Raw genomic sequence first — 26,989 nt, 5'->3', positions numbered from 1 at the left:
TGGAAGGACCTGAAGCGAGCAGTTCATGTGAGGAAACCCACCAACATCCCAGAGCTGAAGCTGTTCTGTACAGAGGAATGGGCTAAAATTCCTCCAAGCCGGTGTGCAGGACTGATCAACAGTTACCGCAAACGTTTAGTTGCAGTTATTGCTGCACAAGGGGGTCACACCAGATACTGAAAGCAAAGGTTCACATACTTTTGCCACTCACAGATATGTAATATTGGATCTTTTTCCTCAGTAAATAAATGACCAAGTATAATATTTTTGTCTCATTTGTTTAACTGGGTTCTCTTTACCTACTTTTAGGACTTGTGTGAAAATCTGATGATGTTTTAGGCCATATTTATGCAGAAATATAGAAAATTCTAAAGGGTTCACAAACTTTCAAGCACCACTGTAGGTCAAGTCAAGGCTATGCATCATTTATAAAAGAGATAAAAGTAAGGTCTGTTTGTTTTGTCAGTTCCTAACAGCATTATTCCCTGTACAATGAGAACTAAAGACAAGAAGGAAGTGAGGATCACTGTCTAGATCCTATCATACAGCAGCGTCAGTCTACGTACTTATTTAGATATTAATGCAAAAGAGACTTTTTGTTGGAATTCTGATCATATTTGCGATTTTTCTGGATTTTTTTTTTTTTTGGTTGTAATCTATTATCTGAACTCTGGTCATTTTGTACTTGGTTGGTTGTTGTTGGTGATTTTAACTGATTCTTACTTAACCAGTCTAACAATGAGTCCAATTTTTACAATTAATATCCTGTATTTCAGTAAACTGCAATTAAACAATCTCACTTTGTTGGTTTGTTTCAAACTTGTATGATGATAATTTCACAAATTTGAAGAATTTTTCCAAAAAAGGAAGTAACCTTATACATTTCTTTACACTTAACCATCTCATCTGCCTCAAAGTTCCTTTCATGCAGCTTTTTTTTTAATTTCCTTATGTGTTGTCATATAAGGAACTGTTGTAACACTGTTGTCTTAGACACCATTGTCCTGTTTTTGTGATTTCAAAACCAGGCTGAAAACACTGTTGTAGTTATTCAGTTTTTTTTTTTTAATACACTGAAGGCATTGGTGTCCTGACTACAAAAAGTTTTAATGAGAATGGCACAGTAACAGGTGCTATTCAGACTGCTCTGCTTGCACTAGAAGAAAGGTTACGTCCCAAATGGCCAAACCAAGCTGAGTGCAATCTGCGTTTACACACACACACACTCTCAAATCAGGAAGTGTACACTTGTCTATGTAAGCAAGCTCTAGAGCTGAAGGCAATGCATTCCTGCTCTACACAGCCAGCTCGGGAATTGGCTCTTCCTGAAAAGTGGGCGGTCCTAGTGTCAACTTGTGTTGTCATTGGTTGAGCAGGTGCAGCAGTGAGGGCAGTTTCATGTGACTGCACCTGTGCTTGCCCAACTCGTTCAACCTGCTTTACGATTCGGTCACACCCCATCTCCAACCACCTGAGTTCTACTTCTCAGCGGAAATGCCAAGCCAAACGTCAAGGCTGCTTCCTCGTCCTCGCAGGTAAAACTTCACCCCTCAACACACAGACAGCTGGAGCATTCCTCATTGGTTCTTTGTTTCTTGGTTTCATTCTTGCCTCAACATCTGGCAGTGCTGACTGAGTGCTTTGTCATCCCTCTTTGGTCTTCCTTCTGGATCCTGACTCATGGTGTTTTATCCAGAGTTTGAAAAAGAAGAACTAATGTGAGGGCTGAGAATGGGGTCAGACGAGGCTTACAACTTTGTCTTTAAAGGTGTGTCTTATTTTTATCTTTATATTATACAATATTAAAACCTTTTCCTGTGAGTTCAGAACGTACACAGTGTTTTGTTGGCTTAGAAACTATCTGAAGAGTGTCTGTAAGAAAAGTACACAAGAGCAATGCTTTGATATTTGACAGCAAATGAGATTCTCCAAAAAGTTATTAAGCAATACAGGATTCGGCTACTGAGCAAACAGCGTCTCGATCACATGCTGCTGCTGTGTCGTGTTTGACGTGAAAACATTCTGAGAATACTACCATGAGGGATCAGGATCAGTTTTATGGTCATGTTATGCTTCACGGAAACAAACCATGATAATAACGTCGTATAATCACGCTGCAGCTCAGAACTAAACCTAATTCCTCTGTCTAATATCCTTCCTAATGATAAATTGATGATAACGCCTGTCTCGTGATATGTCATCCAGTGAGTATCCTGTTCTCTGAAATGCTCTGTAGAGGAAATGCTTTGTGCATACTGGAAGTGCAGAGCTTCAATCAGGAGGAACGTTGGCTGAAGTGGCGACGAGAAAGAAATACATGTTTGCTGAACAGTTTGACACGAACACCTACACTTTTGTGCAGTTGCATGCCTTGCATGCATGGAGCCAGAGTGAGATATTTTCGTCCAGCATTTTTCACTACACACAACACGAGCTGAACAAAATGCTTCAAGGTCACAAATCTGATTTGCCATAGCAACTGGTGTGTTGTTTGTACACGACAGGTTACTGAATAAGGGAGAACAGGGTATTTTTGAATTCCATGTTGCTTTAGAAAGTGCAAAGTTCTGCAATAATCTGGCAAAGGAGCAGCAAATCCCTTACTTTTCTTATCTTTTGTGAAAAACAAAATCACAGCTGGTTTTTATAGTTCTGGGTTGCTACAATATTACAGGAATGTGTTTGAAAGTACTGGATCTGGATTTATCTCATCATATTGAGTTCAGACGCACAACTATTCAAGTGTAGCAAGATGCTGTACTTGGGGGGGACTTTAATCCTGAAATTGCACAAGTTTAAGACGCCTGTGTGAATCAGCAAGGTTTTGGTTTTTTTCCCAGCACAATTTCCTCATTTCTGTTTTGCCAAAAAAAATTGGGACGGACTGTTTCATGGGTGTGATGCTCTCAGTGATGAAACTTTCAAATCTCTCTCGGCTTGCCTAGACATTACATGCAACATCCCAAATTGTTACAGGGAGTGTACAATAACAGGTATTTCACATAATTCACTCTCAAATGACTCATAACTTCTTCAATCCACCTGAAGATTAGACCAGTCCCAGTCCAGTCCAACCTAAAGTGATTTTCTGACCACAGTTGCTAAATAGTACAGGTCCGAACCTGTACTAACTCCCAACATCCTGGCTTTATAATCACCTCTGTGTTTATTTCCCCAGTGGTTCTCATAGGGGAATCGGGCGTAGGCAAGAGCAACTTGCTTTCACGCTTTACTAAGAACGAGTTCAACCATGACAGCAGGACCACTATTGGTGTGGAGTTCAGTACGAGGACGATAGAGCTGAACAGCCTCACGATTAAAGCCCAGATTTGGGACACAGCCGGACTGGAGCGGTATCGTGCCATCACCTCGGCGTAAGTAATCATGGTTGTTGTCCAACTGTACAATAGAAGGCCATTTCAGTGTTCAATATTCCATCACACTCAACAGTCAGTCCTCATCAGAAGGGCATCTTGCTCAGGAATCACAGGTCCTTATAAAAGTCCAAAAATCTCAATCATCAAAAAATTTTGTGGTGACGAAATCCAGTTTTACTTTTAGATTTACAACCATTTTCTCACCACGTAAGCTCGTCTTCATGGTCGGACAACATCTACTAATCTGTGAGGTTGAAGGTAGTGGTTACGCTTTAACTTTTGCCCAAGGTGGCTGCTGCACATGCGTGTCTAAAAGTAAATTTATATGCCTTGTACAATTGGTTCAATACCAACATAAACAACATGGCAGGATGTGAAGCGATACACTGTGCAACACATTCAATATGTGGTAGCCATAAATACACTCCACGTTGTCATGAGGAGATTGGTTTAATGGACACTGCCACTGTATCTGCTCTTTTCTCAGAATACACCTATATCATTTCAACTCTCACCATCTTCAGTGTTACACAAAATTAAAGCATGTGGTCAAAAAAGGTATTACAGTGAGTGATGGGATGGTGAGGCCCTCAAGTAGAAAGGGCCATACATCTGCTCATAGACATGGGTCTTGTTTAACCCTCATCTTGCCAAACACCTTCTTACTCCGAGACATGTGAAGAGAAATGGTTCATCGCACTCTCGTCCAACTTGCAATCTAAAGAAAGGATGAATGTTTAGACAATTGTGTTACTTGGGAGTCCCTGCATGTCTTGAAACCCAGTTAGTTGATATCTGCCAAATACTTGGTTCAACTTGGTGTTATTTCATGTAACAACTGAATCCAAAACCTAATTACCTCCGCTGGCTTTGTTGGATGAGGTTATGTTTTCATCTATGTTTATTTGTTTGTTTGCTTGTTTGTCTGTTCCCAACGTAACTTAAAAAGTAGTGAATGGATTTTGAGGAAAGGTAGGCCATGGGCCAAGGAACAATTGATTAGATTTTGATGCAAATCTGGATATATATGTGGATACCAGGATATTCTAATATGTGGCTTGGCAGAGGTATACACTTTACCAAGAGCCCTTCTAGTTCTTTGTGTAATCCATTACATTACAGGCATTTAGCAGACGCTCTTATTCAGAGTGACGTACAACAAGCACACACACATACACAGCACCTGGGGAGCAGTTGGGGGTTAGGTGTGTTGCGTAAGGGTACTTCAGCCCTGCCAGTCTAGGGAATCAAACCAGCAACCCTTTGGGTCCAAGGCTGCTTCTACAACCTTTAGGCCATATTTTGCATTAGTTGGATTTGGGTTAGTCTTCTGATCCAAAAGATTAGAAAACTGAGAAATTGCAAAAGAAATGTAGATCCTAAATGAAGACCATCTCAAGTCAAAAACTGCAAACTTCCAGTGTTTCTCAGACTGGTTCACTGAAACTGCAAGGATGGGCCATCATTTTGGCCCTAAAATCTCATTTTGCTCTCTCCAAAGTCTCACCATATCTAAAACAGGCAATCAAGAAAACTAACTACCTGGTACAGGGTGCTTACAGATGCCCATGACGGGGTTGCTGTGATTGGCAGGGAAGAGATGAAAACTGTCCTTTACCCAGAAAGCAGGACAAGTATTAGCTCATCCAGCCGACAGGTGATGAGCTTATCCCATCATGTGTTGTCCGTCCATCCTGTCCGTCCAACGTCGTCCACGTTTCACGAAAATTGCTTCTTCTCTCTCAATTCTTCACTGATTTTTGTCCTTTTTGGCAGGAAGGTAGGTCTGCCTGGGGTGCATATAGCTTCTACTCAAATTTGCATAATTGCAATTAATAATGAAGATATGAAGATGAAACGTGGCTGGGTCTTTCAGCATGACAATGATCCCAAACACACCGCCCGGGCAACGAAGGAGTGGCTTCGTAAGAAGCATTTCAAAGTCCTGGAGTGGCCTAGCCAGTCTCCAGATCTCAACCCCATAGAAAATCTGGTACAGGGTGTACCAGATTTACAAAATACAATTATTAATTAAGCCCTAATGAGCCAAATCGCTTCTTCTCCTTCAGTTCTTCACCGATTTTGATTCTCTCTGGCATGAAGGTAGGGGTAGCTAGAGTGCATATAACTTCTACCCATATTTGCTTAATTACAATTATTAATGAAGTTATGGACTAATTAAGCCTTAATGAGCAGTTCAACAAAAATTGCTGCTTCTCAGTCAATTCCTTGCTGTTTTGGATTCTTTCTGGCAAATAGGTCAGTATTCCTAGGGTGTATATAGCTTCTATATATACAGTGGGGCAAAAAAGTATTTAGTCAGTCACCAATTGTGCAAGTTCTCCCACTTAAAAAGATGAGAGAGGCCTGTAATTTTCATCATAGGTATACCTCAACTATGAGAGACAAAATGAGAAAAAAAATCCAGAAAATCACATTGTCTGTCTGATTTTTAAAGAATTTATTTGCAAATTATTGGTGGAAAATAAGTATTTGGTCAATAACAAAAGTTCATCTCAATACTTTGTTATATACCCTTTGTTAGCAATGACAGAGGTCAAACGTTTTCTGTAAGTCTTCACAAGGTTTTCACACACTGTTGCTGGTATTTTGGCCCATTCCTCCATGCAGATCTCCTCTAGAGCAGTGATGTTTTGGGGCTGTCACTGGGCAACACGGACTTTCAACTCCCTCCAAAGATTTTCTATGGGGCTGAGATCTGGAGGCTGGCTAGGCCACTCCAGGACTTTGAAATGCTTCTTACGAAGCCACTCCTTCGTTGCCCGGGCGGTGTGTTTGGGATCATTGTCATGCTGAAAGACCCAGCCACGTTTCATCTTCAATGCCCTTGCTGATGGAAGGAGGTTTTCACTCAAAATCTCACGATACATGGCCCCATTCATTCTTTCCTTTACACGGATCAGTCGTCCTGGTCCCTTTGCAGAAAAACAGCCTCAAAGCATGATGTTTCCACCCCCATGCGTCACAGTAGGTATGGTGTTCTTTGGATGCAACTCAGCATTCTTTCTCCTCCAAACATGACAAGTTGAGTTTTTACCAAAAAGTTCTATTCTGGTTTCATCTGACCATATGACATTCTCCCAATCCTCTTCTGGATCATCCAAATGCTCTCTAGCAAACTTCAGACGGGCCTGGACATGTACTGGCTTAAGCAGGGGGACACGTCTGGCACTGCAGGATTTGAGTCCCTGGCGACGTAGTGTGTTACTGATGGTAGCCTTTGTTACTTTGGTCCCAACTCTCTGCAGGTCATTCACTAGGTCCCCCCGTGTGGTTCTGGGATTTTTGCTCACCGTTCTTGTGATCATTTTGACCCCACAGGGTGAGATCTTGCGTGGAGCCCCAGATCGAGGGAGATTATCAGTGGTCTTGTATGTCTTCCATTTTCTAATAATTGCTCCCACAGTTGATTTCTTCACACCAAGTTGCTTACCTATTGCAGATTCAGTCTTCCCAGCCTGGTGCAGGTCTACAATTTTGTTTCTGGTGTCCTTTGACAGCTCTTTGGTCTTGGCCATAGTGGAGTTTGGAGTGTGACTGTTTGAGGTTGTGGACAGGTGTCTTTTGTACTGATAATGAGTTCAAACAGGTGCCATTAATACAGGTAATGAGTGGAGGACAGAGGAGCCTCTTAAAGAAGAAGTTACAGGTCTGTGAGAGCCAGAAATCTTGCTTGTTTGTTGGTGACCAAATACTTATTTTACTGAGGAATTTACCAATTAATTAATTAAAAATCCTACAATTTGATTTCCTGGATTCTTTCCCCCCATTCTGTCTCTCATAGTTGAAGTGTACCTATGATGAAAATTACAGGCCTCTCTCATCTTTTTAAGTGGGAGAACTTGCACAATTGGTGGCTGACTAAATACTTTTTTGCCCCACTGTAGCTTGTATATAGTGTATATAGCTTGCAACATTTATTGTGCACTTTAGACCGTTCCTTCTGGACTAGACAGGCCCAGAGTGAGCTACGCCGTCGTTGACTGTCTCGTTCTGTCTTATTGCACCTTTTGAGTTCCCATTTCTCATTCGGTTGATGACTTGAAACCCAATTAGAAAACATCTGCCATTGTAGGTTATGCCTAAGCAACAGCTAAATCCAAAAAAGGAATTATTTGGTTGAACATCATTTTGGAGAACCATCACATAAATTAACTTTTTAATGAAAAATTCCAATTTTCCAGTGTTTCTCAAACTGGTCTTTGGAGACTCTCAGATGATGGTCCAAATTATTACTCTATCCTCGTTGCCAACAGACTTAAAATCAAGCAATCACGAACACAGAAGAGCTGGTGTAGATGTTAAAATGTAGGTGTGAGACAGAGCAACAATATGACCATTCAGAGAACCACCAAGGACCGGTATGGGAAACACTGCTCCAATCAATTTCCTGATTCTCTGCTGTTTCTTTGCTGCAGTTATTATCGGGGTGCTGTTGGAGCGCTACTAGTTTACGACATTTCAAAGCACCTGACCTACCAAAGTGCTGAGCGCTGGCTGAAGGAACTTTATGACCATTCCGATCCCCAAATTGTGGTCATGCTCGTTGGTAACAAGTCAGACTTGGCATCGGTACGAGCTGTGCCAACTGAGGATGCAAAAGATTTTGCAGGTAGGTATTTATGTATTTTTATTTTTTTATTTATTTAAGATGTACTTTCCTGTTATACAATCTATTTAACTTGTTATACATTTGTTATAATACACACTCAATGGACATATGGTATATTTTTCCTGTGTAACCAGAAAAGAATGGATTGCTGTTCATGGAAACCTCTGCACTGGAATCAACAAACGTTGAGGCAGCTTTCAACAACGTCCTCACAGGTACTGTATACTGTCAATACTACAGCTTGTATTTCTGCTCATTTTTCCATGCTTGGAATTTAGGCAGCAGACTTTGTGATGGGAATTGGGAAGCTAATTTATCATCTATCTTGTAGAAATCCACAAAAAAGTAAGCAGCAAAGAGACGACTCGTGGATCAGGTGGCACCGTGTCACTGTCCAATCCCAATGCCACACCCACTGAAGCTCAGGTCGAGAAGAAGCCCTGCTGTATAAACTCATAAGAATGAAGACCACACCATGGAAGGACATGGTGCTGGGTGCTGTTTGTCCAATGATGAATCCAAACGAACCACTGTTTGTTGACTGATGTGGCCATATGTGTGTTTCTTTGTGGGGTGTCACTACTGTGTTAATATCACGAGAAAGTATTCTTGTGCATGTTTTTTTTTAGGCTGAAATTGCTTTCTTAGATGTTTTTCCTGTCTTCTCTCGCATGCACGCCAGCATTTTTAAAAAAAGCGATTCTTAGTTTTGTGAAAAGGATGTTATTTATGAAATAATGTCACCACACAGCAGCTATCTTTACTCATCTTTTAGGATTCATTTCAAATGACTGTTAGATGTAAATGTGGCATTGACAATGTTGTTTTACACTAAAAGTTGTCAGACTAGATTAAAATGGCACACATTACATTTCCTAACTTGCAATCTTTCCCTTGATAAAACCTTATTATTATAATAAGGACACAAGTTTTCTTTTAACACTGACATATCAATCAAATATGGCAGAGTGAACTGTAACTGATGATTAATAAATTGATTATGCATGCATATGAAACACTAATGTCCTCTTTTTCTGATATTTAAATCACATCAAAACATTCCTTATCGGTTTAAAAAATATTTCATGGTCATCGAGGTCTAAAATTATATTCATACTTTCATATTTTGTTGCCCAGATGAGGATGGGTTCCCTTTTGAGTCTGGTTCCTCTCGAGGTTTCTTCCTCATGTCATCTGAGGGAGTTTTTCCTTGCCACCGTCGCCACAGGCTTGCTCATTGGGGATAGATTAGGGATAAAATTAGCTCATGTTTTAAGTCGTTCAAATTCTGTAAAGCTGCTTTGCGACAATGTTTATTGTTAAAAGCGCTATACAAATAAACTTGATTTGATATGGCCACTTTAATAGGAACATGTTCTTGAGTCTAAGATCCCTGTTCTTGGCTGCAGGAGTGGAACCCAATGTGTTCTTCTGTTGCATGCTGAGATGCTTTTCTGCTCACCACGGTTGTAAAGAGTGATTATATGAGTTACTATACCCTTCCTGGCCAAATAAGCTCAAACCAATCTGTCCATTTTCCTCTGACCTCTCTTATCAGCAAGGCGTTTGTTTCCACCCACAGAACTGTCACTCACTCAGTGTTTTTGTTTTTCGCACCATTCTTGAGAGTAAACTCTAGAGACTGTTGTGTGTGAAAACCCCAGGAGGAGATCAGCAATTTCTGAAATACTCAAACCAAAAATACTCATCTGGCTCAAACCAACACCCACGCCACAGTGAAAGAAAGTCACACTTTGAGATCACAATTTTGTCCCATTCTGATGTTTGAACATTGTGAACATTAACTGAAGCTCTTGATTTGTATCTGCATGATTTGATGCATCGTGCTGCTGTCGAGGGATCGGCTAGTTAGAGAACTGCATCAAACAGCAGGTGGAGGTATGGGTGTTCCTAATAAAGTGGCCAGTGAGTGTATAATTATGCATTATATAATCTGTTTTTGGATTTGGCTTAAACACATGCAAGTACTTGGTATCAAAATCCTGACTTGCTATAAAGGTATTCCTCTTAACACTATATGGCCAAAAGTATGTGTACACCTGACCATCGCATCCCAGATATTCTTCCCTCTTTTCTCATCTCATCTCATTATCTGTAGCCGCTTTATCCTGTTCTACAGGGTCGCAGGCAAGCTGGAGCCTATCCCAGCTGACTACGGGCGAAAGGCGGGGTACACCCTGGACAAGTCGCCAGGTCATCACAGGGCTGACACATAGACACAGACAACCATTCACACTCACATTCACACCTACGGTCAATTTAGAGTCACCAGTTAACCTAACCTGCATGTCTTTGGACTGTGGGGGAAACTGGAGCACCCGGAGGAATCCCACGCGGACACGGGGAGAACATGCAAACTCCGCACAGAAAGGCCCTCGCCGGCCACAGGGCTCGAACCCGGACCTTCTTGCTGTGAGGCGACAGCGCTAACCACTACACCACCGTGCCGCCCTCCTTCTTTTCGGTTATAATAAATAACCCCCACTCCTCGGGAAGGATTTCCACTAGATTTTGGAGTGTGGTTATAGGGATTTGTTCATAAGTGAGGTCAGACAGTAATGCTTGGATGTTGAGGAGGCTCCAGTTCCAGTTCATGCCAAAGGTGTTCAGTGAGGTTGAGTCTTCATGGCGCTCACTTTGTGTACAGGCGCATTGTCATTGTTATGCTGGAACACCTTTCGGCCTCTTAGTTCCAGTGAAGGGAAATGTTAAAGCTACAATATGCAAAGAATTTCTATACAACTGTGTGCTTTCAACTTTGTTGCAACAGTTTGGGAAAGAACCACGTATGGGTGTGATGGTCAGGTGTTTGCATATTTCTTTGACTACACTGAATCCATAATTACCGGTACCTCTCAGTGCATGGTATATTTGATTTATATCCCTCATCAAAAAATTCCAAATTAACAGTGTTAACTACAAAGAATTAGAAATAAACCTGAAAAAAAAATATTGGAGGTCTGACTCTGCCTTGTTAAGTATGATCATGATGTGTAGATTTACACACACAGAAATGCTCGCAGAGCCACAGCTGTAACTCAAGTCAGCCATAAAGCTTAAAATTCTGACATCAGTTTATAGTATATCCAGGATATACCTAGCCTAGTAAACTAGACCCACCCGCCTAGCGGCCAAAAATATTTTTTGCCTAGCGAATGGGTCTAGCCTCGCACCATATAAACAAAAACACCCCAGGCATCAAATCGTGCCCGCCAATCACAACGCAAGGTTTTTGTTTGGATTCTTTGGGCGGGCTTTTGCAGGAGTGACGACAAAGCTGCGCGACGCTGGAGAAAGCACAACAGGAAAGATGGCTACGGCTAGAGAACAGCGCGCATTTGACTCCGCTTTGGAATCAGTTTTAGAAGAATTAGACTTGGAGTTTTCGTTGAAACATGAGCAGGAAGAGGCTCTCCGCTCATTCCTTTTCAAGAAGGACGTTTTCGCTGTTTTGCCGACCGGCTATGGCAAAAGTCTGATCTACCAGCTGGCTCCGCTCGTAGCCAAAAGGATGGGGCTAGTTTGTGCAGTACGAAGAATTAATAAACAGCTTTGAAACATTACTTTTTGATTGTTTCTTATTTTCCTGTTATTTTAAATTTAAGGGAAATTATTTCACCAAACACCACTAAATAAAAACTCTCAAAAACAGTTTAAGCAAACCCTTGAAAAACACTTGAAAAAAATAAGTGTATGTTAAGTATGTGGTACAGACTCCAAACTTGTGGTCATTATCTCCAAACTTCTTAATATCTAGAACCTGTTTATTAATTAATACACATTTTGAAAAATTATTTATTTCAAGGGGCGGCACGGTGGTGTAGTGGTTAGCGCTGTCGCCTCACAGCAAGAAGGTCCTGGGTTCGAGCCCCGGGGCCGGCGAGGGCCTTTCTGTGTGGAGTTTGCATGTTCTCCCCGTGTCCGCGTGGGTTTCCTCCGGGTGCTCCGGTTTCCCCCACAGTCCAAAGACATGCAGGTTAGGTTAACTGGTGACTCTAAATTGACCGTAGGTGTGAATGTGAGTGTGAATGGTTGTCAGTGTCTATGTGTCAGCCCTGTGATGACCTGGCGACTTGTCCAGGGTGTACCCCGCCTTTCGCCCATAGTCAGCTGGGATAGGCTCCAGCTTGCCTGCGACCCTGTAGAAGGATGGAGCGGCTAGAGATAATGAGATGAGATTTATTTCAAGGCCTCCCCCACTGCTTTCTGTCGCTCTGACTACGTCACAGTCACTGTAGCGCTGATTGGTCAGAGCGTTGGCCTATACGCACAGAGACAGTTTGAAAGACAGCGGTTTGTTCCTCCCCCACCCTTCAGAAATGTCTACGGATCGAGGCCAGACTAAATATTCACATTTCGTCTGGCTTGCCAGGCTAGGATATACCATGACTGACTCACACCATATCCATTTTTTTTTATTTTTTATTTTGACATCATAAGATACATTGCTTAATCAGTGGTGGAACTATTTTATGTCACGTGAGCCATCCTTGGCCAATCCCTGCACTGGAATTTTTTGATGAGGGATATAAAGTGTATTATGCAATAACTAGACCTACTATGAATATAATAAATATTATTCTATCCACATTCATCGGATATGAGCAATCATGCTCTGATTGGCTACTCTACTATGAGGATATCAGCTCATATATCACAAGTAGAGAAAAACAAAATGGCGGCGCGTTTTGCATAACCAACCGAGGATGAAATAAAAACTCTACTTGAAAATAAAAATACCAAAAAAAGCAATAAAATATGGAAAGTATTTGATATATCTTTTTTTATTTTTCTAGAATTATCACATTTTTCACAAATTGCTACTGTCATTTCACCAGTTTGTTTACATTCTTCATCTTTAAGCATTAAAATTTGTTGAATTTTTTTTAGACTGGTTCAGAAGCTCAAAGAAATTTTAAAATTAAATCACTGAAATTTCCAAGGAAGAATTAAATAAATGTCTAAAGCTATTCTATACCTCGACAGCAAGACGGCACTTTCAACAAAACACAACAACACTAAAGTCAGTTCGTGCAGCCATCGATAGGCTTTTAGTAGTCTGGGTATTCTCAGCGAAAATGATTTCGTTGGACGTTTTGTATAAAGTTTTTATTATTTATTGAATTTGCAAAAAATAAAAATAAAAATGCTTCATTTCTCAAAATCCAGTAAATGTGGATAGAATAAAACAGTTATTTCATCAAATTGAGTCGTACGTGGCTTGTAATCAGGTATCAGCTCATGTACGACTCGATTTCGTGGAATAATTGTGAAATGTATAGAGTAACAGGAGTGGAATATATAAGTGTGGGATTGCTGGATTAAAAAAAATAAATAGGCTTAATAATTAAAAGACAATGTTGCCATGACTCATAATAATTGCACCTGGGTGATTTATACCTGGGTGATCTTCTCCTGATCTTTTGTCCCGACTCATCAGCATGCCCAGACTGACATTTCTTGTACAGTGACTACAGATTCTTCCTGTTACTGTTGTCACAGTGACTGACTGCATCATTCCCAGTCGATACTGATGACTGATTGTAAGAAAAATTTGACTCTGTGTGTGTGTGTGTTTATAATTCATGTATCATAAATACATGGTCATTTCTGTGTAATTAAATATATCCTGTTGGATTTGTGTTCTTATGCAATGACACAACAAAGATGCTCTCAGAACACTGTATTAGTGAAGTTTTATGTTTCAGAAAAATAAGATGACACTTTTGATGGAAGATAAGAACATCTAATCCGGAAGTACTGCACTAAAATCAGGTGCTTCCTTTTACCTGAAACATTTTTTTGTATGTACCATAACCTGATATTTCTTGATGGAGGGTTTTCTTTAGTTAGTCATTGTGTAATTGTGTAATGATAAAAGTCAGGTGACTTTTTTTTTCCTTAAAGGAAGTTGTGGGGTGTTTTTTTTTTTCCTCCTACGTGGCATTTCCGGTGTTATCCACAGCGCTGCACCTGTGTAGTTACCTGAGAGAATGACGTGTGCACCTGTTGATTTCAGGGTTTTCCTTCATTGGCCAACGTGATCTGATTGACAGCCGAGTGGGCCAATCAGATCCGAGTTAGTGTCAGGCGTTCAATGGGGCGGAATCAGCTCGGAGTGTGTGGAAAGGAGCTGCTCAAGGCACGAGCGCAGAAACCTTGATGACGCAGGCAAACAAGTTACTCAGCAACGCTTTGATTTTAATTTAATTATTATTGTAGTATATATAAATAACTATATATTTTAAACCTCGCTTCGTAGTACTGCTGAGTTAGTTTGTGAGTTGATCATCAAGTTTAATGACATGCGCCTCCTTGACTCACCGTGGCGGCTTTAACTCCATCGGATCTTCATGACAAGTTGCGTTGATGTTAGCTTAGCCAGTTAGCTACAACTTACAGGTTGTGACAACTCACTATTTTATACACTAATTTTTTTGTTTGTTTGTTAATACGAACCGCTGCGAAGCCATGACGGGTAGAGAAGAGGAATATGACTATCTTTTCAAAGGTGAGATAAGAGAGACAGACACTTTTTTTTTTATTTTTTCTCAAAACTGACTTATCTGACTGGTTTAACTTGAGGCTGGAGCCAATCCCAAATTGCAGCTTGTACCCTATTCAGGCGCACTCTGTAGTGAACAGAATAATGGCTTGTGCAAGCTATGTAGTGCACTCGATTTTACATGGAGCCGCCATTTTGAATGGAAGGAGAAAAATAACATCATAAACCCCAACCTTAGTCTTATTTGGTGTCTAACACAATTGTTATTGCTAATTATATTTAATAATATTTATTGCAGTTTCTCTATTAAGCAAACTTAATGATTTGTCTGTCTGGGTAAGGTTTTAAAGCATCCTTGGAATGAGCATACTACAGACAAATAAATCTACTTTAATATTTAACATTACTTTTAGTCACTACTTAGTAATTATAGTATGTTGTTTTTGCATGGTGTGGCTGTGTAGAAAGAGTGATCGATGTATTGCACAATTCAGTGGTGAAACAAGCCAGTTATTTTCGAAATATTAGTCACATTTAGGAACAAACTCAAGTGTTTATTACCCACTTGTCATGTACTTTCACAAAAGCCAGAGTACATTCACATTAAAGCTTAGTTAACATCATGATCAAGAGCTGTGTGTGTGTTATGGCTCAAAACATTTCAACCTAGGTCTTTTTTTTTTTTTTTGGCCTGGGTTAAAAATTTTAACCTAGTGCATAATTTCCAACTTGGATAAAATTTTGCATTGTCTAAGATTCTTACTACTTTTCTCCATCCACTTCCTCTCGGTCTAGTCTTGTCTTGTTTTTCTGTCTGTCTATTCCTGTCTACCTAATTAGCATTTTTTAAAAATATCCTTTTTCTTTCTTAACCAGGATTCAAACTCCGAACCTTCTGATTCTTAACCGCTAGACCAGCGATGAATGCAATGGAAGGAGTGATTTTTATATTTTGAATTTGAGTCCAGTCTTATTACGTCACGTAGTTTAAAATAAAGTCTTTCCAAATCCTGGCCCGAGATATAATAAGTCTTGCAAGTCGCAAATTATGAACTAGGTTGAAAAATTCCACCTGACCTACAGTTCTGACCTGTAACATATCGACATTTCCTTTAGCCTATACACTCCGAAAATATATTTTTCATCAAACATTTCCGAAAGCGTTCATAAATGTCAAGGTGATGTTACACTGAAAAGTACTACAAAGGTGTCACTAATGTAAAACGAACATTTTCAGCTTTTGTTTCATGGGCCGCAGGTAGGTGCAGTCGAACCGGAAAGACCTGCATGCATATCTCCTCCAGGATTTGTTTAGCATACAGATATGTTGCTGAGTTTTGGAAACGTGCCTCAGTCGACTATAACGATTTTTTTTTTTTAAGCTTAGATTTTTGGTTAGTGTGATTACACTGATCTGTGTTTTAAAATGGATGTCTCGCTGGTTTCGCAAGTGATGAGCAAATTTGTGAAAAGGTCTTGTGTTTCAGACATGCCTTGAAATTTCTCGTTGAAATAAAGAGCCCAACCTCGGCTGCACCTCTTACTGTTCTGATTCTGAGTCAGTCAGCATTAATGAATCACTGCTTGGCCCTTGGTATGGCACCTTTTCCTGCCAAACAGCTTGTTGACCAAGTTTCCAACTGCATTTTTTTTTTTTTTAGTCAAAGCAGATTGTTTCAGTCATTATTTGCATCTGAGTCAGTAGTGAGTTTTGGGGTGTCAGATGTTTCCCTTGTAGCCTGTGGGAAATGTTTCAGCAGCCAAATCATCTGTTATGCAATCATGTACTGGTCTGTTTAAAAGAAAACACATACACATGCATAACACAGACATTTTTAAAAAATTAATCATTTTTAAAAAGGTAAATTGTCATTTTTTTTGAATTTTTTTTTTTTTTAAATTCAGCGCCTTACATTTCCTGAAATTTCAGTCAGCACCAAAGGCATGTTGGTATGCATTTATTTCACAACAGATATGTAGGTGAGCTTGAAAAGGGAGTTGTGTAGTGTCTTGGTTGAGAGAGAAGGGGAGGAAGAAAAAAAAAAAACCACAGTGAAACTGTGTTGTTGAAACACGTCCTCTCAGATCAGGCCCTATGATGAAAGAACTTCCTACTAAAGAAAGTTTCCTCTGATTCGTCTTTCCACCTCGCTGATCTCTGACCTCTCCAATCCTCCGCAGTGGTGCTAATCGGAGACTCTGGAGTCGGGAAGAGCAACCTGCTGTCCCGCTTCACGCGCAACGAGTTCAACCTGGAGAGCAAGAGCACCATCGGCGTGGAATTTGCCACTCGCAGCATTCATGTAGAGGGCAAGACGATCAAAGCGCAGATCTGGGATACTGCAGGACAGGAGCGATATCGTGCCATCACCTCAGCGTGAGTGTAAAGCCTTTACCATTCTCAGCTCCAACATCAATGATGTATCCCGGTTAGTCATTCGGCCAGTTTGGTAACGAAATCATTTAATTACACACTTTATTTTATTTATTTTAAGCAACAGTCCCTTTTTAGCATTTTATATTAAGTCTTTTCTCTTTCTGTTTTCAAATCAAAATAAGGCTGGATTTTTTTTTTCCCCCTGTTTTTTTCAGTCATAAGCATTGAATGTTAAACGAAATTAGTCTTAAATAAATAAAAGGCTAACATGCAGGTAAATTTAAAGCACCAGAGTCTCCTGGATAAACCTTACCGAACCTTCTCCATTCTGATTGGTCAGAAGGTGTTGATCCGCTCCTTTGTCTGTTGCTGAAGCTCAGATTGTAGTTCTGCTACAAAGTACAGGTTGATATCAAAGCCCTTGTTTTGTGTAAGGTGTGTACGGTATCATGTCAATATTAACAGCTTGTTCTTGGGGGAGTGCATGGACAACAATCCTCATAAACAAATAAGGGGGGGGGGGGGGAGTAAGGGGAAGCCATGGCTTAATGGTTAGAGAAGCAGCTTTGGGACCAAAAGGTTGCTTGTTCAATTCCCTGGACCAGCAGGAATGGCTGACATGCCCTTGAGCAAGGCACCTAACCACCAACTGCTCCTCTGGGTGTGCTGGACATCGCTCTGGATAAGAGTGTCTGCTAAATGCCTGTAATATGATATTTTCTGTAAGGAGAAATGTTTAACGTTCATGGAAGGCGTTTCTTGGTAACATGTCAAGTTGTGTTTTTCTGGACTTTCAAGTGTAACTATAAACAGTTATTTTTTTCCTCTTAAAGTAAATTCTAAAACTTATTCGCTTATTGTTGTGGAGTAAGAATAATAAAATGCATCAGGATGTGCCGTTCTAGGAATGTCTCATTGCTTATTTTTTAATTGACCATGCTAAAATTATAATTGTAAATAGTGAGGAGGCATTTCTAGAACAGGCACTTTTGCAATCCAGGATTAGCATTCGCACAATGACATGATGATGAATGTCCCACTAAACTGGTATCACAAGCCTTTTTTCATCGTTTCCTTGAACTGTATGGCAGTGAAGAGTGGAGTATTTTTTCCTTTCTTTCTTTCCTCTAAACCCCCCCCCCCCCCATGACATCATGGTAACCAGTAGCTAGTTTGAATACATCGCTGGCCTCATTTGTTTGTTGAGCTACACTCAGGGCTGCATTATAATGTCCTAAACCAGGGCTTTTCAAAGTGTGGGGTGTGCCCCCCCTGGGGGGCGCCAGAGTTCTTCGGGGGGGGCGCAACGTGAGGAGCCTTTACCAGAGACAAAATGGATCGATTTTTAGTACCTAAAGCTACAGTGAGTGAGGAGACAGAGTTTGGGCCAAGCAAAAAAAAACCCAGAGCCTCCAGGATGTTGCGATTTGCAACTTCAGTGCAAATTCAACCAATCCCTGCGAATTCAGGGCGGTGTTGCAATTATATCCAATCATCGCAACTTTCCCGCAAATTTGACCAATCGTTGGCGTCGTCTTGAGGTGACGTCGACAAACTACCTTCCGCCTTACTTCCGTGTTTACGTTCAAGAGAAGCAGCATGCGCGCAGTGTTGCCAGATTAGTTTTAAGTGCATTTTGGCGGGTTTTGAACATATTTTGGACTGGAAAACGTCAGCAGTATCTGGCAACATTGCATGATGTGCGAGTCAGTGTTTATATAGGCTTAAATTCTGTTACTGAAAGTGTGTGATGTTTACAGTGAAGGACTGTGTGCACTTTATTATTTTTTTTTTTTTTTTACTTAATACAAGAAAGTAATGGATGCCAACATTTTTGCCAAAATGGTATTTTATTTTCCATTGTTTAGGCAGCTTCAGCATCATACTGTGAGATTCTGTTCAAATTGTTGTTTTTCTTCTATGAAGCCTGAGCCATTTATTTTATTAGTTTAAAATTATTGTTTAATTTAGTCTTCAGGAGAGACTGCCTGCACACAGTACTAGTATTAATAGTTTTTTTTTTTTCTTACATGAAAGCTGAGGCATTTATATTCTATTTTAAGGTAACTTCATGTTGTGCTGTGAGGTTCTCTGCACTTTAACTTTTGAACCAACAGGTGCATTTGGATAAGTAAAGTCTATTTTTCTGCATTTTTGTCGTCCTGGTAATTTCTCAGTGTCTTTGTTTTTTAATCAATAGTTTTTCAGTAATAACTTAATATTTAACATATCACTCAATTTTAATCACAAAAAGAGAAAATCGCAACAATTTCTCGCAACTTTCACTTCCTCCCGCAATGTAATCGCAACAAAAACCTAAACACTGCAACTTTCATCGCAATTTTTTGGAAAACCCCCGCAACATCAGACATTTTAGCCCACAACAATCACAAAAAAGGCCTGCGGAATCCTGGGGGGACTGAAAAAAGAAGGAAGTATGACCACGATTATTTAAAGTTTGGATTTTCATGGACTGGATCTGAAGATGCTCCACTGCCACAGTGTGTTGTCTGCCAAGAGGTGCTAGCTAACGATGCTATGAGATGTTTAAAATGTGTAAAAAAAAAAAAAAAGATGTTTTAAAAAGCACAGATGTTTAAAATGTGAAAAAGAAAAATGTGTACAACAACCATTTTTTAAAAATACGAATGGAACATTAAGTATAGCAACAACAAAAATTGTGTGGGGGGCGCTGTTTATTATTTGCTCTCCGAGGGGGGGCTGACTCTCCCACACTTTGAAAACCCCTGTCCTAAACAATTGGAACAGTTTATTATCCCCCGCTGGCCAAAAGGGGAATGTGTCGTGGTGATTTCCATCTGTCCGTCCCGGAAAGGGTGCTCGCCTTCTCAAATCAACTCCTCTCACAATTTTTGGAGGAATTTCATGCAACTTGACAGGATTCTTTGTTATATGGCAGTAATACACACATTGCAATTTCGTTCAATTCAGTCACATTTTACCAGAGTTATGGCAGAGTTGCCAGTGGGGATATTGTGCTCTCGGCGCACTCTTGTTACTATTTTGAGTCACTGAGTTTTATATTTAGCTTAAATTAAATTAAAAAAAAAAATACAAACGCAAGCGGTGAATGAAGAATGGTGTTTTGTGTTTTCAGATACTACCGCGGTGCTGTCGGTGCTCTCCTGGTGTATGACATTGCGAAACACTTGACGTATGAAAACGCCGAGCGCTGGCTGAAGGAGCTGCAGGACCACGCCGACAGCAACATCGTCATCATGCTGGTGGGCAACAAGAGCGACCTGCGTCACCTCCGAGCCGTGCCTACGGACGAGGCCAAGGCCTTCGCAGGTCAGTTTGCGCAGTTTCTACTCAGTGATGAGCCATGTTTACATTCTACACACATCTAATGCACTAATGGTAAGATGTGTGGAAGTGGTTTCTTACCTCGAACTGTGGATGTTTTACATGAGTTGACTGTTTCATTGGTTCGGCTTTCTGTATTTGGTGCCGATTGGTTGCTTTTTTTTTTTTTCTTTTTTCTTATTAGTCTGAATCCGCAGGAAATTCCCCATCTGTATATACAGTACTGTGTAAAAGTCTTAAGGCCAATTTATGCTGACAACCCAGTCCTCGCAGACGGTGTGGCAGATAGCGTCTGCGTAGCCCCCCCACCTTCGCAGACGCTCTGCGCGCACCTCCCAAAAATTGTGACCACTGCAGAAGCCTCGCAGACAGCGTCGCAGACAAGAGGGCTCTGATTGGTCCACTCTACATCCGCTGTACACGCACTTCCGCTTCCCTACTTTCCCGGTTTGTTTTGTTTTCACGACCGCCATTTTTAAGAACACGAGCGAAGATGGAGCAGCACGAAGAGCGGTTGATTGAGGAAGTACGTACATCTATACGACTACAGTTCTAGTCATTATAAAAAAAAAAGGTCTAGTCATTATAAGTAACCGGAGGATAAACACTCCACTAACCACACCCACCAACTACTCCTAGCGACTTCGTGCCCCCTTGCGTTGTGCCGGTGAATAACATCACGCACGCCTATTACTCCCCGCTCAACGATAAATTACAGCTGTCTGCGAAAAGCTATCTGCGAAAGCCTTGTCGCAAGAGCATGCAGAGGCCTTTAGACTTAAATAATGAAATGTTTCAACGTTAAAACTATAAGCAGTAAGTCCTAATAAATGAAACAGTCGATATTTGGTATGAGATGGCCCTTTGCTTGCTTTTATTTATTTATTTATTTTATTTATTTTTTTAAAGTCTTCTCAGGTCCAGTGAGTGCAGTTTTATGCGGAAATGAGCTGTAGGTTTTACTGAACATCTTACAGAACCAGCCCCAGTTCTTCTGGACACTTTGACTGTCACACTCGCGTCTTCATTTTGCACCAAAACCCAGTAACCTTCATTATGTTTTCGTTTTTAATCTGAAATGTGCTCTCTTATGTAATATGCTGTTCAAATACAGACATCCCCCGTAACATTTAATTTTGTGCTGGGGGGGGAGAGAAAAAAAAGAAGCTTGGAACTCTTAAAATGTTTTTGTAATGTTTTGACTCAATGTAGATGTCATAAAATATAAATCTATAATGCAGTTTGTATGGGAAAAAAGGGGGGGTGCTAAGACTCTTTTGCACAGTACTGTGTGTATATATAGTACTGTATTTTCACATGACGATGATAAATGTACAATTTAAAAAAAGTCAGCCAACAAAAGTTTCATATGTTTAATATCCTCACTAAAGGTCAGTGTAAATTACTCGAGGCTAATTATTTCTTCCATCTTTGTTTTGCTGGTTGTGCTAATTTTGCGAGACCAACAGCTTGCTGTAAAGACTTTTTGATCACAGTGGACATGTGCTGAAAGCATAAAGGAGCATTAAAGCAGTTAAAATGGCTGCTATCTGTGACGCCTCACACACGTGTGCAGTAATTTTATATTCATCAGCTAAACCTTCTAAAGCAAGTCCATCTCATGCTTGTAGATGTTCTGGCTCATGATTTAAAAAACACCAAATCTCTTTTCGTGTCTCGGTTTAGTCGGCGTAGCGTGACGCGTCCATCACCTGGTGATAACTTCATGACTTGAACGTGCTGTGATTTTTTTTATTTTTTCTCTCTTTCAGAGAAACATGGGCTTTCCTTCCTCGAGACTTCTGCTTTGGACTCCTCTAATGTAGAGCTCGCCTTCCAGACCATTCTCACAGGTACGTCTGATCATACCGGACATCAGCGTTCCAAGACAAAAAAAGCAACTCCAGGTCAGGGAAGTGGACTCCAGCTTCCATTTCCTGTCTCAGAAATTAAGCTGCTTTCACACTTGCCAATTTAAAAAATATAAATAAATACTGTTGAGCAATTTGTGATGTGGGGAGAGGAAGAATAAAAAAAAAGCAGCTCATGTTGACACGCCCACTGTAACTATAAGACCTACCAGTCCTAGTTAGTATCAGTTGACCGACTAGCCTGTCATGCCTTCATGATGATGATGATAATAAATCTGTTTTGTATAGTGCTTTTCATGGTACTCAAAGACGCTTTACAGGAGGTTCAAACAGACACAGACAACAGATAACAATAATAGACAAAGAAAGTAAAAATATAATAAAAAATAAATAAATAAAAAGTCCACCAAGTAGGGGTCAGGATGTAATTCCCATGGTGTAGCAGCCACAGTCCCACCAAAAGGCGCCCAAATACAGGTTCCACATCTCCAGCACCGCTGCCAGCAGCATCGCTCGAGCACCATGCCATGAATCCACAATGCGAGCAGAGAAGCTCCGCCACGCAGAGCGCTGGTGTGTCCCAAACCGCCTGCACAGCCGCCGTGACCCCACCGAGCAACATCGCTCGGAACATCACGCCAAGCGTTAAAGCACAGAGCGCTGGACAACCACGATGTAAAATGAGCAACGAGCTCACTGCAGTCCACAGCTGGGAGCGCAGGCATCGCTCACGGCGAACCAAGGCCTGGAGGGAACCAACACCCAAAACTGGGTCCGGAGCTACACCGCAACTGGCGGACAAAACACTCAAACGACAAAACACTCAAACACACAGGAAAAAAAATAGAAAAAGAAATAAAATAAAAAAAATTATTAACTCTCACAGCCATAGGCTGACGAGCTATTGCCATCACGCAGCGTCTGTCTGTCTGTCCCTCCGTCCACAATTCACAAAAATCGCTACTCCTCCCTGAGTTTTCAATGGATTTTGACTCTGATTGTTTTCATGAAGAGCAACTTGGCTAATTATAAGAGTCTGGTTTCTCATGGTCTGGCTACTGTGTTGATGCTCTGGTTAATAATCCTGGTGATGAGGCAGAAAAATCAAGAGATTTTGAGCTGCTTGTACAACTCAACTGTATGCAGTTAAAGTGACCAGTCACATCATGTGCTGGTGATTATCTCAAAAATGGACACGTTGCTCTTTTTTAGCTACGTTGCAAATGCGTGAATATTAGCAATGAAACATTCAGTTCAAAATGTGTCCTCTTATTAACAAGGCATTTTTTTTTTCACCATTATGCTGGTTTTTTTTTCCCCCCTTCTTCCTCGCTCTCAGTTGCCCCTCCCAGGCCAATATCCTGTGATCACTAGGGTAAATGTGTGCAAGAAGTGTGAAAGCAGCCTTAATGGAACAGATAATTACCAGCAATTAGTTGGTAATTAGTTGACTTATCACTCAGGCAGTTAGTCACAGTCATGTAACCAAACATATTTTTTTAAAATGTTATTTATTTAAGTGTTGAAAGTAACTTGTGTATAATTTCATGGTGGCTTAACAAATCCTGTCACCTGCAGCACGATCATATCCCTGATGCATTCTGGCCTGAAGTATTTCTAGTTAGATTGTAGTGTTTTAGCAATAGTAATAGAAGTATTTAGTATGTGTTAGAAGTATTTTTACTCATTAGAATTTAGACAGATTAAAAATGAGTTTTTCGGTCACTTTGATTTTAAAAAGCCAGATGCAAGTACAATTTCATTCATACAGAATTTACGCAGGTTGGTCCTCTCCAGGACAGAAGTCTTCACCCTTGGTCCTGGAGATCGGTTTTATTTTTTGCTGCCGTTAGGTGGCAGCAAATTCCAATCCACACACTTGAACCGAACCTTTCAGGGGTCAAATGAGCCTTTGCTCTGTTCGAAGGTTGTACGACTTTTTGTTTTTGTGAATGGGACCGCTTTATTATTAATCTGCCCACTGAAGCATTCATTTTCATAGATATAAAAATAAAATCTCACCGGGTGTAATTTGTCTCTGTTCATCTTTCTTTCAGCAATCTACCGCATCGTATCTCAGAGGCAAATTTCCGGGCGTGGCGACGCTGACTTCTCGCCAAGCTCTAAAGTCGTACCCATCACGGTGCAGCCCACACAGAATTCGGGAAAGCAAAGTGCCTGCTGCCAGAACAACTAAGCAGCACAATGGGATTATGGGTAAAAACCGACATAAGGCTGGCCAAGGGGGGTTGCAAAGTTTGTTTGTCTGTCAAGCACATTAAGAACACCCCCTCCCCTCCCCTCCCCCTTTCCTCTTAATAACACATGCAGTAGGCTTTATCAGCTAAGCCCTAATTCAACAAGTTAAGCTTTAACATGGGGACAGAAGTGAAAAGATTGTTGTTGCTGTTGGGTTTTCCCCCCTCCCCCCACTCCACAGACTGATTTTTAATGTTCTTTGTTTTTTGCGCTAATTAGAAATGGCACTCGGAGACTTTCTTTGTGTGTCTGCCCATTTTGTCAGAGTAACAGTTGCTCACCAGCTAGTGCTTAAAGCCAGTGCACATGGAACAAGGGTGCTACAGTGAAATGTCCATTTTAACCACTAAACACTGGGTCTTTTTTTTTCTTTTTTTTTTTTTTAAAAGTCTCCTGGAGGAAGCATCCCCCCAGTCAGTGGATCCTTGGGGGGGGGGACCAAGCAAGCAAGCAACCCCCCCCCCCCCCCCAAAAAAAAATCTAACGACTTCATGTGTATCTGCTGCGTCTGCCTGTATCGTTGATTTTGTAAGATGACAACTAGCGAAAGAACCAAAAACCCCTTTATTTATTTGATGCATTGAAATATGAGATGACACTGCTAATAGCATCCTGATAGCCTGTGGAATTTTTTTTTTTAAGCACATTGTTTTATTTAGATGGTGTTTGATGGTCTATGATATTTAAGGGTTGATTAACTGTTTTCTCTCCAGGGTGTAAGTGTAGTTTTTTTTTTTTTTTTTTTTTAATTGTGTGTGTAATGCGTGCGTGAGGGGGGGAGAGAAGAGTTTTCCTGCTTCCTATTTCCTATCGGGTGGTGGGGTGTCCCCCCCGCCCTTTGGTTTATTTGAATGGATCAGTTTTGCTTTATAGAGGCTTTTCTAGGTGCTGTTTTTATCAGTGAGTCATTTAACCTGGCCTAAGACGGAGGCATGAAACAGGAAAGCAGAGGCAGGCTCATCCCTTTATTTGGCTGGATTATGTTGCAGGACTGAGCAACAGCAGTGCACTGAGCTGCTCACTGAGGAGTTTCTGGTGTACTGGAAGGGGCTTGTCTTACTGTAAGTGAAGTCCTCATTGCCCATCCTGATAATATACTGGATGTAACCTGAAGAAAGCTGTACCCTCAGGGATCCCTGTTAATTGTGTCCCATATCTCACTCTCTTTCTCTGCTCCCCCTCCTATTCTCTCTGGTTGGAGTCATGGTCACGGTGAAAGGGAGCTCATGGTAGGTCAGATGAAGGAAAAAGCGGAGTTGTGCTGAAGGTCATTTATCTGTAGGTCTACTCTAGCAATCAGGAAGCCTCTTAATTAAAATTACAGGCTTGTGAAAGAACCGGTGATGTTTATTTAGCAGTCGTCACTGACTTTACTTTTTGAGAATGGGGTTAGATTTCTTTCAAGGAGTGTCCAGATGTGTGTTCTGCATTTTAAAATTCCTCAGCGACCAGCAGTATCTCTCACCTCATTCAATTTGTGTGGATGTTTTGGGTTTTTTTTCCCCCCACTCAAGATGTTCCTAGATTAAATACTGCTTTATTGCTCCAAATAAATGGTGGAAATGTGAAATCAAATGATCTAGTAATCCAGGGAAAACGTGTGTCCCCTTGGTGGCATCTGTCTTGTTCTGGTTTCATAACACGAGTTTATAAAATAACCCAAAAGTGAAATGGTGGAGAAAAAACAAGTGCCCCCCCCCCCCCCCCCCCCCCAATATTATTGGCGTTCTTGTATGAAGGGATGAAATGTTTGTTAGAAGGGACTTGATGTTGATGTTTATGATAAATCTGTATATTTGGATATAATATATAAATAAATTGTATTTGCTTTTAGCTTGACTTCTCATCGATCTAATACTGGTGTTGGATTTATAGAAATTTTCAACAGGTTTCATTAAGATTATTAAATTGATTTTTATTAGAAACATTTACAATACATGTTTGGAAAGTAATAAAATAACAAAAAAACCCTAGTATGGCATACATACATTGGTCAAATATTAAAAAAATGAACTCACAGAGAACATGTGCTAAGAAATAAACCTGCAAAATCGTATGCCTCGTGTGGGCACCACATGAATGATCAAAGGTTTTGAAGAAAAAAAAAATAAAAGAAAAGGGGAAAAAGAACCAAGGTTTTGAAGTATTGGCTAGCCAAAAACGATCCCTATGTTATGGCGAACCTTTTCTCACTCACCAACAAGAACCTAAACACTTAGAGCAGGAGATGCCGGTCCAAAACTAATGCACTAAGACCACTACATGAGTTTATATGAAACACCTTTTCTTTCTTTCTTACTTTTTTTTTCCTTTTTAATTTTTTTTTCCCTACTGAGTCAGAAGATTCTGAAAACTACTAAAGACAGACTGTTGGAGCGGCGTTACCTATCCAAAGCGAGCCCAAAAGAACATGATCACCCCTTAAAACCCTGCCCTGCCCCACCCTACCCCACCCTTTTTGTGTCACCATCATACTGAAACAAATCAAACCACGCTACACAATTAGCTTTGCCATTATGAAGTCAGAACAGTTGCGTTACAATTTCACCATGTAAGAGCTGAGGCTATCCTTCAACATAAGCCACCGTTATAGGATTTCCTGTGAGTGATGAAAATCTA

The 26,989-nt window shown here is 40.6% G+C and overlaps 2 protein-coding genes across 3 annotated transcripts; both read left to right on the top strand.

The window, feature by feature from the left end:
- The first annotated feature begins 1,428 nt into the window (after positions 1-1,428).
- On the top strand, positions 1,429-9,016 carry rab25b (RAB25, member RAS oncogene family b). 2 transcript variants are annotated; one of them, XM_060900395.1, is made up of 6 exons: positions 1,429-1,535; positions 1,697-1,768; positions 3,179-3,374; positions 7,817-8,010; positions 8,145-8,225; positions 8,342-9,016. In XM_060900395.1, the coding sequence occupies exons 2-6, from the start codon at positions 1,732-1,734 to the stop codon at positions 8,467-8,469; spliced, it is 636 nt and encodes a 211-aa protein (XP_060756378.1). In that variant the 5' UTR covers positions 1,429-1,535; positions 1,697-1,731; the 3' UTR covers positions 8,470-9,016. The 2 variants fall into 2 exon arrangements, with proteins under 2 accessions (XP_060756378.1, XP_060756377.1); XM_060900394.1 differs by lacking the exon at positions 1,429-1,535 and having other exon boundaries at positions 1,542-1,768.
- A 5,122-nt stretch (positions 9,017-14,138) lies between these two features.
- Positions 14,139-26,203, top strand: rab11al (RAB11a, member RAS oncogene family, like). The gene is made up of 5 exons (XM_060900393.1): positions 14,139-14,542; positions 16,718-16,913; positions 20,032-20,225; positions 22,013-22,093; positions 24,169-26,203. Exons 1-5 carry the CDS (start codon positions 14,503-14,505, stop codon positions 24,306-24,308), a joined length of 651 nt encoding a protein of 216 aa, XP_060756376.1. The 5' UTR covers positions 14,139-14,502; the 3' UTR covers positions 24,309-26,203.
- Positions 26,204-26,989: the final 786 nt, after the last annotated feature.

This window comes from Neoarius graeffei, chromosome 19 (genome assembly GCF_027579695.1).
Source record: "Neoarius graeffei isolate fNeoGra1 chromosome 19, fNeoGra1.pri, whole genome shotgun sequence".
Taxonomy (NCBI): domain Eukaryota; kingdom Metazoa; phylum Chordata; class Actinopteri; order Siluriformes; family Ariidae; genus Neoarius; species Neoarius graeffei.
Note: the sequence above shows the minus strand (reverse complement) of the source record. Positions and strands in the feature narration are given on the sequence as shown.